The 18,724-nt window shown below is 40.6% G+C and overlaps 1 protein-coding gene across 3 annotated transcripts in view; it reads right to left on the bottom strand.

The window, feature by feature from the left end:
* The window catches only part of GARNL3 (GTPase activating Rap/RanGAP domain like 3), a 180,989-nt gene that overhangs the window by 72,242 nt on the left and 90,023 nt on the right, over positions 1 to 18,724 (bottom strand). For all 3 annotated transcript variants that reach the window (XM_039475090.2, XM_074395365.1, XM_074395366.1), the window contains 4 exons: positions 12,191 to 12,290; positions 10,334 to 10,452; positions 6,149 to 6,213; positions 3,297 to 3,360 (listed from right to left, as the gene is read on the bottom strand). In XM_039475090.2, the coding sequence (XP_039331024.1) occupies positions 3,297 to 3,360; positions 6,149 to 6,213; positions 10,334 to 10,452; positions 12,191 to 12,290 (348 nt within the window). The remainder of the gene's footprint in view (positions 1 to 3,296; positions 3,361 to 6,148; positions 6,214 to 10,333; positions 10,453 to 12,190; positions 12,291 to 18,724) is intronic.

Genomic DNA, 18,724 nt, shown 5'->3' with positions numbered 1-18,724 from the left:
ATTATGTTACGTATTTTTTACATTGGGACTTTATGTTTGCATGTCGCTGTATATATCATCATAAAATGCTCTTTCCATGGTTTATTTTGATCTTTCTCAACATCTTGTGGTTTTTATTTTTTTATGTTTTTATTTTTAATTTTTATGGGTACATCAGTAGGTATAAATAAGTAAATAAACAAATAAATAAAAATACCCTACTGATGTATACCTACTGATGTAGGTATATATATTTATACATATATATATATAAATAATATATATATTTATATATATTTATGGGGGTATAAATATATATTTATATATATAAACTTAAATATATATATATTTATGGAGGGAACAGTTTAATTGTTCCTGAGTCACAGGTGGAGGAATTGGATCTCCAGTTAAGGTCATGTGGCCTGTGTCAGCTCTGAATCTCATGACCAGTCCTTTTAACACCCACACCAGTGCTCCTTCCATGCTAACTGTAGTGAATAAGAAAAAGGTCACACCTCTCAGCTTCTCAATTGCCACTAGCCCTGCAAGCATTAGGACTGAAATGTTTTGCAACCAGTCCCTGGCCTGGTAAGCTCCTCAGAGGGCTAGGGTGAAGGAATCATAGCCTTGCAATAGGAGTCCCGGCTGAGCTCAGGGCTAGAGTCTCAACATTCAGCTGTAGAGGCAGGAGGGATGTCATAGGCTGTCAGGTTAATTATGTTGCAGTTTCCTTATTTTGGATTCCATTTGTTCAGAAGTGAATGGTGCTGTAATTTGCCCTGGTTTGCCAATGTCCCACTTAACATGATTCAGATTTTTAAAATACTCTTGTTCCTGAATTTGTGCAGCTAAGTCCTCTTTTTGCTGGTTTCTGGTGTGTAATTTTAGCCCAGAAGGTATAATTTTGGCTAGTAATGGTGTTTCTTAATACAGTCCTACTGGCATTGCTTTAGATGTATGCATGATTCTAATCATTAGTTTTAGGCTGACACTGATTTTTTTCACATATACGGGATATAGGAGAGTGATTTTACACATACATTTTTTTAAAACATAGAAATGTTTTAAAAATTAAATTTAGCTCTACAGGTTTTTATAAAATACCTGGTCATTTAGGAAACATGTCACAACTATCTGGAAACAATCTTGATGGATAGAAGTAGGAAGAAGCACATAGATACCCTGATTTCTCTATCTATTTAAAGCTAGCTTAATCACACATTGCTTCTGGATTTTGGTCAAGGAAGACGTTACTACAGTATAGCAGCCAGAAACAGACAAATAACATTTAAAAACAGTACCGGCCACCTTCGCTCTTTGTGGTAAGATGCCTTCTTTGTAACACAATTGGTTTACCTTCTGTTTACTCTTTGGCTCCTACAATTTTGAAGAACTCTTTCCTCTCTACATAAAGCCTGTTGCTCAACTGTTCCTAAGGGAACCCTACAGAAATGTGATGACAGCCTTCACCCTGCATCTCTGAGGCTCACACACATGTGCTCACTCATACACACAGAGGACAAGGGGAAAGTTCATGAATGGTTCCTTTTTTATAAGGGGAAATAAGCCATATGCTTTCCTACACGAATGTAGGAAAGCATAAAAGTACTCTTGGTAAAAACAGGCACAGACTTGTGATATAAATAGGCAGAATGCTGCTATATCTTTTTTTTTTTTTCTTTTTTCCTCTTCTAGAGAAATCATACAGGGATGACTGAGCAGGGATGAGCTCTGCTGAGGGAACTGGCTCAGTAGCAAGAGGCAGAAAGAAGTGTCAAAGAGCTGGCTCTGTAGGTTTTGGGGCTCAGTGTCTGGGAAGCAGAGTTGGTGTGGGGAATCAGACCAAGGCTTAAAGAAGGATTAGGAATAATAACCTGCATGAGTGAAGTAATTAGGGCACACTGGTACTGACATATTTATAATTCTAGTTTGTTTCAAAATTTTTTTATAAAGAATCACTTGTAATAAGCCTGGACGGCTTAAAGTCGCTTATAGTTTAACCTAACATACCCATTTTTGCATGATTTCTGTCTGGGGTTGAGGCTGGGTATAAACACTATTTTAAAATTACAACAAAACAAAAGATATGGGAATTCACAACTCTATATTTGGGGTAAGCCGAGAGTCGATAACCTTATTTTGAAAGCTAACTGTATTTTAAAGACATGCAAGCAAAGACTGTTCATGTTCCGATAAATCCTCCTATTATTTTCCTAAAAAGCAAATTTGAGCATGATGCTCCCTGCTTAAAGGTTCTGCTGGCTCCCTGCTGCCTCCTGGATAAAATTCTAGCCTGCCTCTCTAGCCTCCTCCCTTGTCACCCATCCCTGGTATACTCAACTACTTCAATCTCAGCTTGACACATGGCAGGCACACTACTAGTGATTTCTGTGTTTCTAAGTTTCAAAGCTAAATTGATTATAACAAGAAGACAAAAGTTTCATTGACATTTTTCTGATAAACCATCACCTAAATTATGACTAAATTTTTTTCTCTCCCAAGGCAGACTGTTTTCCCTTAACATTAAGCCCTAAGAAAACAGGGATGGCTTTCTGGATACCTTTTATCCTTGATGGTACCCAACACAGTGTACTACATGAGTAAGAGCTCAATCAACCATGTTTTGTATTGATCAATTTTTAAAAAAATCTCTTTAACATTCCTGGCCAGGCGTGGTGGCTCACACCTGTAATCCCAGCACTTAGGGAGGCTGAGGTGGGTGGATCACCTGATGTCAGGAGTTTGAGACCAGCCTGGCCAACATGGTGAAACTTCATCTCTACTAAATTATCTGGGTGTGGTGGCAGGTGCCTATAATCCCAGCTACTCGGGAGGCTGAGGCAGGAGAATCGCTTGAATCTGGGAGACAGAGGTTTCAGTGAGTCGAAATCACGCCACTACACTCCAGCCTGGGCGACAAGAGTGAAACTCTGTCTCAAAAAATAAAAAAAAGAAAATCTCTTTAACATTCCACACAATTCTATATTACTCAGTAAAGAGGGTGGCTTTTAAGCCAGTAAGAGTTTTCTGAATGTACACCCTATTGGTTTGAGGACTGAGGATAGCTCTGTGGTTCTCAGGAATGGCTATGCATCAGAATCACTTCTGGAACTTCTGAAAAACACAGATACCCGGACCCTACCCTAAACCCATCAAATTAGAACCGTAGGTGTGAGGTTCTCTCATGATGATTTTTTTTAAGTTGCATAGGTGACTTTGCTTTGTATCCTAGGCTAAGGATTACTGATGACCTGTCAGTTCTATCCCAACACTGTAATCAATTTCATACAATTATGAAGCATAAAATTTTCTGTTACCTTTTGTATTTCAGGATGAAAAATTTCCCTGGGGCCTTTCTCAAATTTGTCCAGATTCATGGCACTGAAATAAGAATGGACAGGATGAGCTGCAGCATGCTGGAAACTTAAATAATGTAGAGTAAGCCTTGGTTCTTTAGAGAAGTTAAAAAGTAGCTTCTAGAAAATCACGGCTGTTTTCCTTAAAGGCCTGACACTCAGAAGATACAAATCAATAAATGAGTGATCAATGAACGAACAGATGAAAGTAACCAACACCAAATGTACTTGACTTATATAACTTGACTCCTAATGATACTCATCTAATAAGAGACGAAGAAAGAAATCAGGAACGTCTGTTTCAGGTAACCTTGGCCACTCTTCCAGATTCTTAAAGTGACAAAATGTAATGAATATTTAACTGAAATTTCTAGGCCAACCTTAACAAGATTTTTAAAAATGTTTTACTTTGGACAAGCAATGTAAATTCCTTTGAACCTAAGTTCCTATAAAGGTAAAACAATGATATTGAAATAGATGCTCTCTAGAGTTCCTTTCAGCTAATATTCCAATATTTATAAGTGAAAGTTAAAAATAATAAAGAATTTCTAGAGTACTTACAATACACCAGATACTGTGATAAATGCTTTTCATGGATTGTCTCATTTAGTCCTTATGAGGCAAGTACTATTTTAGCCCCATTTTAAAGATGAGGAAATTGAAGATCAGAAGTTAAATAACAGGATGAAAATCTGGTAAAAAGCAGAGCCAGGACTTGAATCCAGGCTTATGTGACTCTATAGCATTTATATTTTAATTTCCTTTTAAGTTTTCAGGTACATTCTTGTAACAAAAGAAGGTAAAATCTTTTCTTCTGCTGACAGCAACTGTAGAACTTGTAGTCTATCATATCTTTAAAATCTTGCTATACCTTGCTCTGGCTATGAGGATGTACTGAAAAGCTAAGGCCTTGCTCATAATTAAATGAAATTACAACAAAATGAAATGACTAGTTTTTAAACATAAATAGGAAAGGAGCCAGAGTAAACTTTTTTTTTTCTTTTTAATTTTTTTTTTAATGGAGATGCTGTTTCTCCATATGGGTCAGGTTGGTCTTGAACTCCCGGCCTCAGGTGATCTGCCTGCCTCAGCCTCCCAAAGTGCTGGGATTACAGGCGTGAGCCACCGCGCCCAGCTGAGTAAACTGCTTTTTAGAAAAAAAGAATTCACAGAAATCTTAAACCAGTGTAAGTGAAGGTATTACTCTCCAAGCAAATTAAGATTTATAGCTCCTTGAAAGCAGCAGAATATTTCTGTGCTCAGCAAAAATGTTAGCCTCTTGGTGGGGAAGCTTGACTCAAGCTTCAAAACTGCTGAGAAGAAAAATCAGAAGGCACAGAGCAGACAGAAAAAGGTCTGCAATCTGGAGACCAAATGAAGCTTGAAAGTGGGATATACGGTTTTTACTTCCTAGTCTTGGTGACTTTTTTTTTTTTCTTGAGACAGAGTCTCACTCTGTCACCCAGGCTGGAGTACAATGGCGTGGTCCTGGCTCACAGCAACCTCTGTCTCCAGGGTTCAAGTGATTCTCCCACCTCAGTCTCCAGAGTAGCTAGGACTGCAGGCGCCCATCACCACACTGGCTAATCTTTGTATTTTAGTAGAGATGGGGTTTCACTATGTTGGCCAGGCTGGTCTCAAACTCCTGACCTCGTGATCTGCCCGCCTCGGCCTCCCAAAGTGCTGGGATTACAGGCATGAGCCACCACACCCGGCTTTGGTGCCTTTTCATTAGCAGATGCAATCCCCAACAGATAGAGTCAAGTTTGTCACTGTAAGAGCCATTTTGGTAAGGATGAGTTGTAGCTATTATGTGTCACCTAGGAACACTGGAAACACATCTACCACCATGTAGCTCCAGACAAATAGAGAGGAAATCACCAGGGCTCTGAGATAAGCTTTGTCCTTCACATGATAGGGCATTACTGCTTAAACAACCCAAGCTCTGGAGTCACATGGACTCCAACTCTGTGATTTACCAGCTGTGAGATTTTTGTCAGATCCCTTCACCTCTCTGAGGCTCCAATTCCTGATAAGCGGAGTGGAGATAATATTAGATCTACTTCATGAAGCTAGTTTAAAGACTGACTCAGAGAACACTTGTAAAGCATTCAGCACGGTGCCTGACAAACAGAAGCTACCATTACTATGATGTAACATCTTAGCTGGTGACAAAGCAACAGGCTGGATCCAAATGGTGGCATTCCTAGCGGAGGCTGCCATCTAAGCATGGGAGAGAGATGGGAGGGAGGTGGGAGGGTGGAGGCACGAGAGGTGGCTGAGCAGGGAGCACCCAGATATTCCATCCATTTAACATTCTGTCTGGCAAAGAATAAGCACATTCTTTGCTGATATCTGGGTTTCTATTTCAAGGTAGAAAAATGGAAGGAAAAATATTTCTTGATTATCTTTATAAAACTAAAGTTTCTGAGTGCATACAAGAAAAAAGAAGCTGGCAACTAATGCTGTATGGGGAGATGTCTAAGAACAATGCTCAAAATCAGTTGGACCTGGACTCAGGCCTTGGTTTCACAGGCCTTGGTTCTACCACACACTTGCTATCTGACCTTGGTTTTCTCTCTCTGAACCTCCATTTCCTCATCTATAAAACAGGCACAGTCACAGCACCTGCCCTACAGGGTTGCTGTGATGATTACACAGAGTGATGCATGTCATATCAAGTGCTTAGAAAATGTCTTGCACACAGTCAAGCCTCAAGACAATGGAAAGGTAACATCAGAATGATCACAGGAGAAAACAGTGTATAAAGGGCTCCAAATCCATGCATGGGGTTTCTACCTGTTAGAACTCACCTTAAGATGGACTTCACAGAAAGAGTTTTTGTGGGACTGTAGGGAAGGCATATTTTCTGGGAACCCTGGAAAAGTACAAACATCAAATCAGTGACAAGTTATACAACTTCCATCTCCAAAAGAGCCTCTCTGGTCACTCAAAAGAAACCCATGTCCAGTCTTTCTCCTTTCTCCTCAAGGGGCATGCATATTAATAAACACATTCTATATCTGAAAACAATCTTGCTCAAGTTTAATAGCAACTTCCAGGATCTCCCCACCCCAACATGTGTGGATTTCAGCATGGCCTTCAATATACAGGTCTTCAGTGTCTTAGCTATTATGTAGAGCACCTGAGCCATCTGAACCAGATGAGAAGGGAATTTGTTTTTTTGTTTTTTGTTTGAGATGGAGTCTGGCTCTGTCGCTTAGGCTGGAGTGTAGTGGCACAATCTTGGCTCACTGCAACCTCTGCCTCCTGGGTTCAAGTGATTCTCCCACCTCAGCCTCCTGAGTAGCTGGGATTACAGGCATGGGCTACCAGGCCTGGCTAATTTTTAGTAGAGATGGGGTTTTGCCATGTTGGCTAGGCTGGTCTCAAACTCCTGACCTTAGGTGATCCCCCCACCTCAGCCTCCCAAAGTGCTGGGATTACAGGTGTGAGCCACTGCACCCAGATGGGAATTTGGTCTCTGAGCCGAACATCAAATAAGCCTCAAAGATCATAAGAAGACAACAGTCTCCACATGTCTGATGGGACCTAAAAAATAATGTCTCCCAGTCAAAACTTTTTGAACTAGAAATCCCCTGAATCTTTCAGAGAGGTTTTCATAATATGTAATTTTATATTTATCTGTTTTCTTATTTGAAGTCTCTTTTCTCCTAAACAAGTACCAACTGTGACTGATTCATAGAAATACTCAATGAATATTTTTTTGACTGAAAAGGGAATGAAGAATTGCCTAACTGATTCAGTCTAATGTCCACACCACCCAGAACAGATGAGTGCTACTCTCTTCCTAACTGTCTAAGAGGTGACACAGATTTAGAATTCACAAAGGCTTTACACTACACAGTTAGCAAACACGATTATCACATACTGCACATTTAAAACTTTCTTCCTGACCTAGACTAGTCCTAGAATTGTCATCACAAACACCTAGAGGAGGTTAAGAACATTTCTTTGAGGAAATGAGCAAAGAAGTAAATATGATTTTTCTTTTATTTTCTTTTTTTTGAGAAGGGGTTTCACCATGTTTGCCAGGCTGGTCTCAAACTCTTGACCTCAGGTGATCCACCTGCCTTGGCCTCCCAAAGTGCTGGAATTACAAGCATGAGCCACCATGCCCAGCTGAAGTAAATATAATTTTTCTTCTGCTATTGGGACATATCTGCCAATTCATCTGTCTAAGCCCTGAACAATGGCAATGGAGTGGAGTTCTTTGAACTTTCCAAGCCCATGTTCTCTTTGCATAAATGAAACTTTCATTCCTACACCCCTGGAGACCTGCTACTCTCACCCCTTTCCAGGCCAGGGAGGAGGATGTCTTTGCAGCTGAGGATGAGAAGTTGCACTAGAGAGAGCCCTTCTTACAGGTTCTCCATTAGCCAAGGAAACTGGGCTGAGCTTTTGCTTTGTAGTTTGTGTTACAGAGATTATTTTTTCCCAATTATAGAGGAATATTAAGAACTACACACACGTTTTCTGATTCTACAGATCCTACCCATTGAGAGCTGATTTCCTCTGTGGCTTTGCTTTTTAACCCGCTCCAGCCTATACTCCATCTCCTGTCTAGGAGACGGTCGTAAATCTGCCCCTCTAGCTCAGATCCTACCTTGTCTACCTTTTCTTCTTACCCAACACACCAAAGGCAGTTTTATTTTTATTTTTTTGTAGTGGATAGGGTCTCACTACGTTGCCCAGGCTAGTCTCAAATTCCTGGTCCCATGCAATCCTTCTGCCTCAACCTCCCAAAGTGCTGGGAATATAGGCATGGGCCACCATGCCCAGCCCAAAAGCAGTTTTAAAGAGAAGCCAAGGGCAGCTCGGGGGGAATGTATGGCACAGCACAGGGCTCCAGTGCTACACTGGGTAACAGTGATACCTTCGTGAGCTGCCTATGTGGGTGTGAAACCCAGGGATCCTGGGATTATGGGTTTGTTTTTCTTCACTACAAACTGGTAAAGCTCTTCCTCATCTTTTCCCTGGAAGCTACTAGTTTCCAGAGTCAATGTTCAAGTAAAATAGTTCTGTGTTCAGTGGAAACATCAAACGCACAGGTAGAGTCAAGTGCATGTATATATCAGGCAACACCAAGTGAGCACAGCAAGTATGCAGAAGTATACGTCAAAGATTACCTGTGTAACAGGTGTGTGTGTGCAGGTGTGTGTATATGGATAGATGTCTAGAAGCCTGTTGCAGTGATTATCTCCAAGCAGTTGGATCTTTTTACTTGTTGTATTGTTTGGATGGAATTTTTACAACAAGTATGAATCATTTTTCATATTTTCTTTGTGTGAGCCGTTTATGACAGAAGAAACACAATAGAGATATGCAAGACTGGGGTTTAAATTCCACCTCCTAGGCTTCTCTAATACCAGCTATGAGTAACCCTTGTTTGTCTCGCATTTGTTGTTCCTTCTACCTGGAACTCTCCCCTTCAACTCATCATGCGACTGGTTCCCTTTCATCCTTCAGGTCTCTATTTGCTGGGTGCCACCTCAGGAAGCTTTCCCTAAACTGTCTCATCTAAGCAGGGCTCCTGTATCATGCTCTGTCATTCTCTGTCTTCAGAGTCCTTATCACAACTTATAATATCATACAGACAATATCTTTGGAAACTGAAATAAGCAAATGTTCCCCCTGCATTTGTCCCACTATGTCTCCCCTCATATATGGCAGCCATCTCAGTGAGGATGTGATAGCTATTTCCTGGAGGAAGAAGATATGACATTGAGAAAGTCCATTCCAGAAAGGTGGAAGAAGGGGGAAACCCACCCTCTCCTGCCTTGGAGGGAGGGAGAGGGGGAGATGAGGAGAAGGGGAGGGGGAGGGGGAAAGGAGGGAGGGGGAGATGAGGAGAGGGAGAGGGGGAGGAGAGGGAGGGACAGATGAGGAGGGGGAAAGGGGAAGGAGAAGGGAGGAAGGGGGAGATGAAGAAAGGGGGAGGGGAGGGAGGGGGAGATGAGGAAAGGGTTAGAGGGGAGGGGGAGGGGAAGATGAGGAGAGGGGAAGGAGGAAGGGAGGGAGGAAGGAAAGAAGGAAGGCAGGCAGGTAGGTAGGCAGGCAGGTGGGCAGCCAAGAGGTGGATACCAGGGCCCTTGATGCCCCCATGCCAAGTACAGGCTTTGAAGGGGTTGTGGGATACTACAAATTTGTCAGGGGAAGACCTGGAGGCACCTCAGAGCATTTGAACTAGAGGCCCCTTCCCTGGCCTGGCCTTCCAGAGGAATCTTAAGTCCACCCAGCACCTGGTTTGATCTTGGTGAAGGGTAGCAACTCAGTGGCTGCAAGTGTTAATGACCAGAAATAAGACACACGCAGGCCTATGGCAATGGTCCTGCCTCCTCACATCTGAGCTATGGCTCATAGAGGATGTGCCCCAGGAGGGATGGAGAGCTTTGAGTGGTTCAGAGACTAGCAGAGACCTGGGATCAGAACAAGGAGTGACTTTACAAGAGCCAAATGGCTGGCACGATGGGTTTCAGGGGCAGATGCTTTCCAATGACTCAAAAAAGCCAGAGGAATCAATTATATCAGTCACTCCACAATGGAGATCAGACAGAACTCAGAGGGCCCATGTGGATCCATGGTTCTCTTCTGCGACCATTAGGTGTCATAAGCCTGCTCCCCAAGTGCACAAATACTAACTGCAAGAGGAGCAGGAGGAGGGAAAAAATTGGAAAGACTGATTGTTTGCCCAAAAGAGACAGAGTCATCTTAAAGAGAGTATTTAAATCAGAAGAGACTAGAATGCTGTAATTAGCAAACATAAAATAAATAAGTTTTTTTTTGAAGGCCAGAAAACAGCCTCCTGGTGCAGAAGACAAGGTGCTTTGAGCAAAGGCAATGTCACTTCTCAGAAGTGAATCATGAGAAAACTATGATGCATGCACTAGAAGAAACTGGCACTCAGTTCTCCACACAGGGGTCATATCCTGAAACCAATGCATGAATTTTGCTTCAAGTGTGAGCCATATACTTACTGTTTTCCTCCAAAGAATTGCACGGTATTGAGGGACACGTTGATTGTTTTGGTCAGAAAGCGTCACGGACAAGAAGAAAGGGCTCTTCTCTGCGTCGTTTCCAATGTAGTTCTGATGGACTGGAAAAGAAAGGTTTAGAACAGTGAGAATGCAACTGGTTCTGCCAGTGACAGATGGTAGAGGACACCGCAGGTGGCGTCCAACCCTTCCCACATGCTCAGGGAACAATAATCCCAAAGCCAGCTTGGGATAGACTCTGATCTCTCTTGGCTGATCATACACTCCTCATCCCCTTGCTTGTGTCTGGTTCAGGAATGAACATGTGACCAAATTCTAGCCAATGAGACGGGAGGAGAAATCTGCCAAGGGGCTTCTAGAGAGGCTTCCTCACTCCTAAACACGGCCTTCTTCTTCCTCTGGACATGGTGGAGTCTATAAGTGATGCCTGGAATTGCTGAAACCATCTTGTGATCCTGAAGAGGGCCAGCCCAAGGGCCAAGTTGCCACACTAAGGATGGGGAAGCAGGAAAAGGGAAAGGCCTGGGTCCTTGACATTACTGGGATTCTGAATCCTCCAACCCTGGGGCTTGCCCTGTCTCTGGGTTTCTTGTTATATTCCTTACTGTTTGTACCAGTTTGAGTCAGGTTTTCTGTTACTGCACCTGAAGGCATCCAAACTCATGACACCATTTTTCTTCCTCACTGCTCTGAGCACTATTTGCAAGCATTTGGGAAGATGATGACTTTCCTGCTGTTTTCTTTTTTTTTAAATAAATGCTTCTGTCTCCCCCGCAACACAGCAATAAATTTTGCCTGGCCAAATAAAGGAACTTCTTACAATAATACAGAGTCAGATTTCTTTAAAGGCATCATTTAGGTCTGTTCACTCTCATTTCATAGTTCAAGCATCATATCTACAAATGAATACATTAGCCTGAGAAACAATCTCTCTAATTCATTTTGAATCCCAAAATAGTGATTATTCTCCCATTTCTCAAACCTTTTGTCACTAGCCATATTCCTGTTTTCCACCTTTCTGTATATTTTCACTTGAGTCTTTCACTTTAAATGTACATAGCTATTAATGATTGAGCTTTTGGCATGTGCCAGGCACTGGGCTTAGTGTTATTCCTGCATATCTCATTGAAACTTCCATTCAAACCTACTAGGTATGCATTCATAATATCTCTACTTTACAGAAAAAAAACTCAAAAAACAAAAAACTGAGTCACAGAGAAATGGAGAGTAGCTAGTGTAAGGTTCTCTGAGTAATAATGGCAGGATCACGATCCAAACCCATATCATGTGTGTCTTTGCCACTGTATATTCATTGCTCTGCACATTGCCTGGCATGTAGTAGGTGACAAATTCTTGTCATGGCTGAATGTATGAATGATGCCAGAGCCTACAGTTTCATGTCTCTCTAGTTCTATACAGGCTCTGGAGCTCAGAGAACCAATTGTCTCCCTCATTGCCTTGTACTGAATACTTTGAATTAAGAATTCAAAACCCAATATTGACAGGGCAATTGCCTTGTTAAGTCTAAAGTTGTTCTTCTACCCTGGAAAATTCATCTTATTTCTCAAATCACTTATTCAGATGGTCTAATCTCCTTTAGTTCCCCAGGGATAAAAATGTCCATAAAAAAAGGAAACTATGAGCAAAAACTCTTAGGGCTGAGACTCTGAATCGAATCTTTTAACCTACAAACGTTACTACTAACCTTGAAGTTAAATGCTCTGATGCTAGTGCTCCTAAAATGGCTAGTTTCACTCATATAGGATACTAGAAATTGTACTAACACTACCTTTCATTCTGAATACCCTTTCTTCCCAACCACCACAATAGTTTAATTACCTTGTCCTAAAAAATATTTGAAATACCATCTGGTGTGGTATTCTGGGTTCTCTAAGTGCACATCTGTTCTTCGCCAAGTACCTGGCAGAGCAGTTGCATTCTGTAATGGAACAAAGTTGTGACATTAAAAGGCTTATTCAGAAAGTAAACATGAAGCTGGCAATGAACCAGAGGCCAAGGAACCAAAAAGTCATTGTTAAAAGCATACACCCTAGAGCTGTCGCTGCATATTCTCACTAGAAAAGATAATCAGTCTAAATTCACATCATGGGAGCATCCAGGAGGTCTTTGAGGTGTAGGAAAAAGAATCAGCGAACTGGTTCAGCTATTCCTAAAACGGGTACCAAGTACCTTTCCTTTCTTGGCTGAAACTTCCACAATATTTGGGAATTGGCGCCCCCTACAGGAAACCCCTTCTTTTTGTTACCCTTGTAACAGGCACAATTCATCTAGAATCCATCTGTTTTTTTTTTCCTGTGCATATGTGTATTTTTCTTAACAAGATGAAATTATATTGAATATACAGTTTTGTGGCTTGCTTTGTCAATAAACTTTTTACATGTCAATAGATATAATCCTATGTTATTAGTTCTATACTCTTTTATTATATAGATATAACTAATAATACTGGACAATTACGCTGCTTCCAATTGTTTGTTATTGTAAATAAAATTGATCACCTTCTAATTTCACATTTGCATACTTACTTGCCCAATTACTTCTTTAGGATAATTTTTAGAAGTTAAATTGCTTTGTTAAAGGGTATGTACATTGTCGAGAATCTGCAACACAATGCCAATCTAACATCTAGGAGGACTGATACAAAATTATAGTTCCACCAACAACGGCTGAGGTTACCATCTTCCCTTATACTGTCGACATTGCCTCTTTACAATTTAACGGCAAAATGTAATCTCAACGTTGTTTTTATTTTTGTTTCTTTGTCTATCTTTTTTTTTTTTTTTTTTTTTTTTTTGAGACAGAGTCCTGCTATGTTGCCCAGGCTGGAGTACAGTGGTGCCATCTTGGCTCACTGCAACCTCTGCCTCCTGGGTTCAAGTGATTTGCCTGCTTCAGTCTCCTGAGTAGTAGGGATTACAGGCACATGCCACCTAGCCCAGCTAGTTTATATATTTTTAGTAGAGATCTGGCTTCACCATGTTGGCCAGGCTGGTCTCAAACTCCTGGCCTCAAGTGATTCACCCACCTTGGTCTTGCAGAGTGCTGGGATGACAGGAGTAAGCCACCATGCCTGGCCTGTATACGATTTAGATTGAAGCTTTTCTTCATATTTTTATTGGTCATTTACAATTATTTTGTGGGTTGTTTATGTTCTTTGTCAGTTTTGATTATTGTCTTCTTTTTCTTAATGATTTGTGAAATATTTGAAATAGATTGCAAATAATTTCTTCTGATCAACTTTTTGCTTTTAAACTTGTTCTATGGTATTTTTGGCCACATAGATGTTTCAAAATGTTTACATAAGCAAATTTTTCACGTTTTTCCCTTTATGGCTTTTGCCTAATTAGTATCAAAAAGTCCTCCAACCCAGCATCAATGAAACTATTTACTTTTATATTATGTTAGATGTTTCATTTTTATAGTTCATTCCTTATCATTTATTGTGATGGATGCTACGAGATTAAGGATCATTTTCCCCCAAGCCATTTATCGATTAACTCAATTCTACTTATTGAACACTCTATCATTCTCAATTCTTATAAGGCATTAAATATGTTTACAGTAAATGTCTGAATCTTGTATGGTCTAGGCTGAGACTGCGTTAGATGTCAGTTGTCCCGAATGACTAATGTCACTCTATTGCAGCTTTGTTGACATCTCCATTGTTCCATGTATGTAAGGTAGACTACTGGAACATCCTCTCTTTGACTTTGACATGCGTCTAGCAATGTCCTAGATGTTTGTGGTCAGTTTCTTTATCATGCTGAAGATGTTTTCTTCAATTCAAAGTTTACAAATAGCCTTTTCTCAGGAAGGAAAATTAAATTTACCAAAAGCTTTTTTGGGGGGCAGCTATTGAGAGAACAGGTTAAATGGCGGGGTGGTGGGAGAGAGAGAATTGTAGTATGCAGTGTAATGAATGAATATAGTAATAGCTCTTCTTATATTGAAAGGTTCTTTTATTTCTGCAATGCACCCTACTAGGTCATGTAATATTATTCTTTTAATATGCTTCTTGTCTTTAACAAATGATTTCTGTATCATATTTGTGTGATAGATCTATAGGCTTCCTTTCTATTTTTATTTCTGTCATGTTTTCAGGGTTATGTTACCTCACAAAATGAAATGGGAAGCTTTCTGTTCTTGTCATTGCTCTGGAAATACTGACATTCATTGATAGAGTGCTAAATGCCAAATACTAGGCTAAGCATTTTATATGCATTATCTCCAGAACCACCCGTCAACCTTATGAGATAGATTCTATTTTATCCCCTGCTTTCAGATGAGGAAATGGAGACTGGGAGAGTTTAAATATGTTGCCCAAGGTTACAGAGATAAGTAGTGGAGCTGGAACAGAACCAGTTCCAATTCCAGAGGTTTCGTCTTTTTTCTTTTTTTACATCTTAACCATTACGTCATCCTCTGTGTCCTTTTTTATGTCCTGCCTTGTAAGCCTATTAAGGAGTAAAAACGTAGGTGAAAATTTTAGTATTATTTTGCTTTTATCAGATTTTCTGGAATTTTAAAAACCTAGCTATTGCTACATACATATAAATTTTTATTTGGAATGATTTTCAATTTACATAAAAGTTGCATGAATAAGAGCAGTGTAAAAAAAACATCTGTTTACCTTTTACTTAGCAGATTCACCTACTGTTAATGTTTTACCTCACTGGCTCATTTGTTCATATAACCCCCAAACATACACACATACATAATATTTTTTCTGAACCATTTAAGACTCAGATGTAAAATAACAGCCTTCATCCCTAAATCCTTCGGTGTGTATTTCTCAAAAGTAGGGATATGTTCTTACATAACCACAGCAGAGCTTTCTCAACTTTTGCAAATTTGCCATTGACACAATACCATCTATATTTCAATGCTGTCAATGGACTCAACAATGTCATTTTAAGCATTTCTCTCTTCAGTACAGGATCATTTCACTGTGTTTCTTTAGACTCCCTTCATCTGCAACATTTCCACAGATTCTTTGTCTTTATGACATTGGCAATTTTTTGGCTGTCACTATTTTTTTTTTTTCTTTCCAACTTTTATTTTAGATTCAAGGAGTACATGTTCAGGCTTGTTACATGGACAAATTGTGCATTGCAGGGGTTTGGTAAACAGATAATTTTGTCACCCAGGTAATCGGTATAATACCCAATAGGTAATTATTCAATCCTTACCTTCTACCCCTAAGTAGGCCCCAGTGTCTATAGTTCCCTTTTTTGTATCTGATATTGACATTTTTGAAGAATGCAGCATCTTCCCTCCTCATTTTTGCTTTGTCTGATGTTTCCCAGTTAGAGTCAGGTATGCAGACTTGGCTGGAATACCATATAAGTGAGGTTTGTCCTCAGCTTATCATATTACAAAATACTCATCTGTTCGTCAGTGGTGATGTTCATTTCGATCACCTATCCAAATATTACCTCTTAGTTTTGACGTTTTGGTGAAAGCTTATCATTGGATTTTGTTCTTTGTAGGATATTTGCATGATTCATTATCAATAGCTATTCACTTTGTAACCGTGAACTAATGGCAGTACTGCTGGTCTCCAGGTCTTTCCACTCGGCCACTGCAGAGCACGCAGCGACGACATGGCCTACCAGCCAGCCTCAGGCATCAGCTGTCCAGACATAGGGGGAGTCCAGCCAAGGAAGCTGGCCTGAGCCAGACTCCACACTGTTGCCCGCGCTAGAGTGCAGTGGCACGATCTTGGCTTACTGTAACCTGTGCCTCCTAGGTTCATGCAATTCTACTACCTCAGCCTCCCAAGTAGCTGGGATTACAGTTGTGTGTCACAACACCTGGATAATTTTTTTATTTTTAGTAGAGATGGGGCTTTGCCATGTTGGTCAGGCTGGTCTCAAACTCCTGACCTCAAGTGATCTGCCCACCTGGGCCTTCCAAAGTGCTGGGATTACAGGCATGAGCCACTGCGCCTGGCCTACTTAATGCATTTTAAAATCATCTATATTACTGTATTATAAATTAGGTTTCAAAAATCATGTTGATAACTATTTCAATACAACTGTTTTCCTTTGGAATCCTATGTATTTAATTTCAAGTATTTTAAAACATTATTCTGAGATGGAGTCTACAGGTTTACCAGACTTTCAAGAGGATTCAAAGGCATAGAAAATGACCTGCATACTCTAGGCTTTTATTTTTGAGACGGAGTTTCGCTCTTGTTACCCAGGCTGGAGTGCAATGGTGCGATCTCAGCTCACCGCAACCTCTGCCTCCTGGCTTCAGGCAATTCTCCTGCCTCAGCCTCCTGAGTAGCTGGGATTACAGGCATGCACCACCATGCCCAGCTAATTTTTTGTATTTTTAGTAGAGATGGGGTTTCACCATGTTGACCAGGATGGTCTCGATCTCTTGACCTCGTGATCCACCCGCCTCAGCCTCCCAAAGTGCTAGGATCACAGGTTTGAGCCACCGCGCTCGGCTATTCTAGGCTTTTAAAGCACTTGCATCTGTCTGCCTCCCAGAGATCTGAACACTGCCAAGTACAGAATAGAACATCACAGGGAGGTGCAAAGTGCTCCTCAGCATTGCAGAGGGAGAGGTGGAACTCCAGAGGCAGAGGCATTCTGAGTACCAACTGTCAATATGAGGAGTTTTCTTTAATGATTAAAAAGTTTCTGGGCTGGGCATGGTGGCTCACACCTATAATTCCAGCATTTTGAGAGGCCAAGCTGGGAGGATCACTTGAGGCCAGGAGTTTGAGACTAGCCTGGGTAACATACTTAGATCCTGTCTTTAAAAAATAAAAATAAAAAAAGTTAAAAGTAGCCAGGTATGGTGGTGTGTGCCTGTAGTTGCAGCTACTTGGAAGACTGAGGTGGGAGGATCACCTGAACCCAGCAGGTTAAGGCTGCAGCAAGCCATGATAGTGACACTGCATTCCAGCGTGGGCAACAGAGCAAATTTCCTTAAAAAAAAAAATTAAAAATTAAAAAACTTTTAAAACTTAAAATAAATATTTCACTTTCCTCTTCACTGAAAACCAAAACGGGGAAATAACCCAACACCAAAAATGTTGTGAGTCTCACAGAGCAAGATACTTTCCATCCCTTGCTAAAAGCACATATGATGAGGTGCAAAGACAAGAATACATACAGGAACTGACAAAAGCAATGGAGACTAGGCAACAGAAAACAACAAAAAATCCCACTTCTCCCAGGACCCCGAAGAATAACTCTGAAAAGAAGCTCCAGATTCTGATGACGTGTAGTACTAGTGGGCAGTAAAGGGCATAAATAAATATACAGCCAAACTAGTTTTTGTTTGTTTGTTTGTTTGTTTTTTTACATTTATATACCCTCATAACCATTACCTAGATCAATACAGAAAATATTTTCAGTATTCCAGAAGCCTCCCTTGTTCATTTCCCCAGTCATTACCCAAGCACATGCCAAAAGGGAACCACTGTCCTGACTTTTACCACCATGGATTAGTTATACCTGCTCTCAAGTGTTACAAAAATGAAATCGTATGATGTGTATATGAGTCAAGCTTTTTATCTTTTGTCATTCAGTCTGTGACATTCAGACTGAATGTTACTGCTGTGGCAGTGGTTAGCTCTTTCTCATGGCCATGTAGTAGTCCACCAGATGGATACCACAATTCACGCATTCATTCTTCCATCGATGGGCATTTGGATTGTTTCTGGGAGTTCGAGACCAGTCTGGCCAACATGGCTAAACCCCATCTCTACTAAAAATACTAAAAATTATCTGGGTGTGGTGGCGCATGACTGTAGTCCCAGCTACTTGGGAGGCTGAGGCACAAGAATCATGGGAACCCAGGAGATAGAGGTTGCAGTGAGCTGAGATCACCTCACTGCATTCTAGCCTGGGTGACAGAGCAAAAGTCTGTCTCAAGAAGAAAAAAAAAAAGAATAAAGCCACCATGACCATTATTGTGTCTGTCTTTTGGTGAATACAAGCACTCATTTTCTGTTGGGTATACATCTGGGGACACAGCCGATACATGTGTTCAGTTTTAGTAGACACTGCCAAAAATTTTTCAAAAGAGGATATACCAATTTAAACTCCTATTAGCAAGATATATGAGAGCTCTAGTTGTTCCCCATTCTCTGACCAAACTTTTAGCTTTTTAATGCTTGCAGTTCTGGAGTGGGTGAAGTAGTACCTAATTGTGGTTTTAATCTACAAGAAATCCTAATTAAGTGTCACCTATTTTACAAAAGATCTTGGGGATATAGAAACTCTGTCTACAGCAGTTTAAGGTGACAGTAAAACAGGAACACATTATTTATTTGACATCAACTAGAAAGTTAGGAGGAAATAGGCTGATGAATACATTTTCCAGATAACT

This window comes from Saimiri boliviensis, chromosome 2 (genome assembly GCF_048565385.1).
Source record: "Saimiri boliviensis isolate mSaiBol1 chromosome 2, mSaiBol1.pri, whole genome shotgun sequence".
Taxonomy (NCBI): domain Eukaryota; kingdom Metazoa; phylum Chordata; class Mammalia; order Primates; family Cebidae; genus Saimiri; species Saimiri boliviensis.
This window is presented reverse-complemented; position numbering and strand designations above follow the sequence as displayed.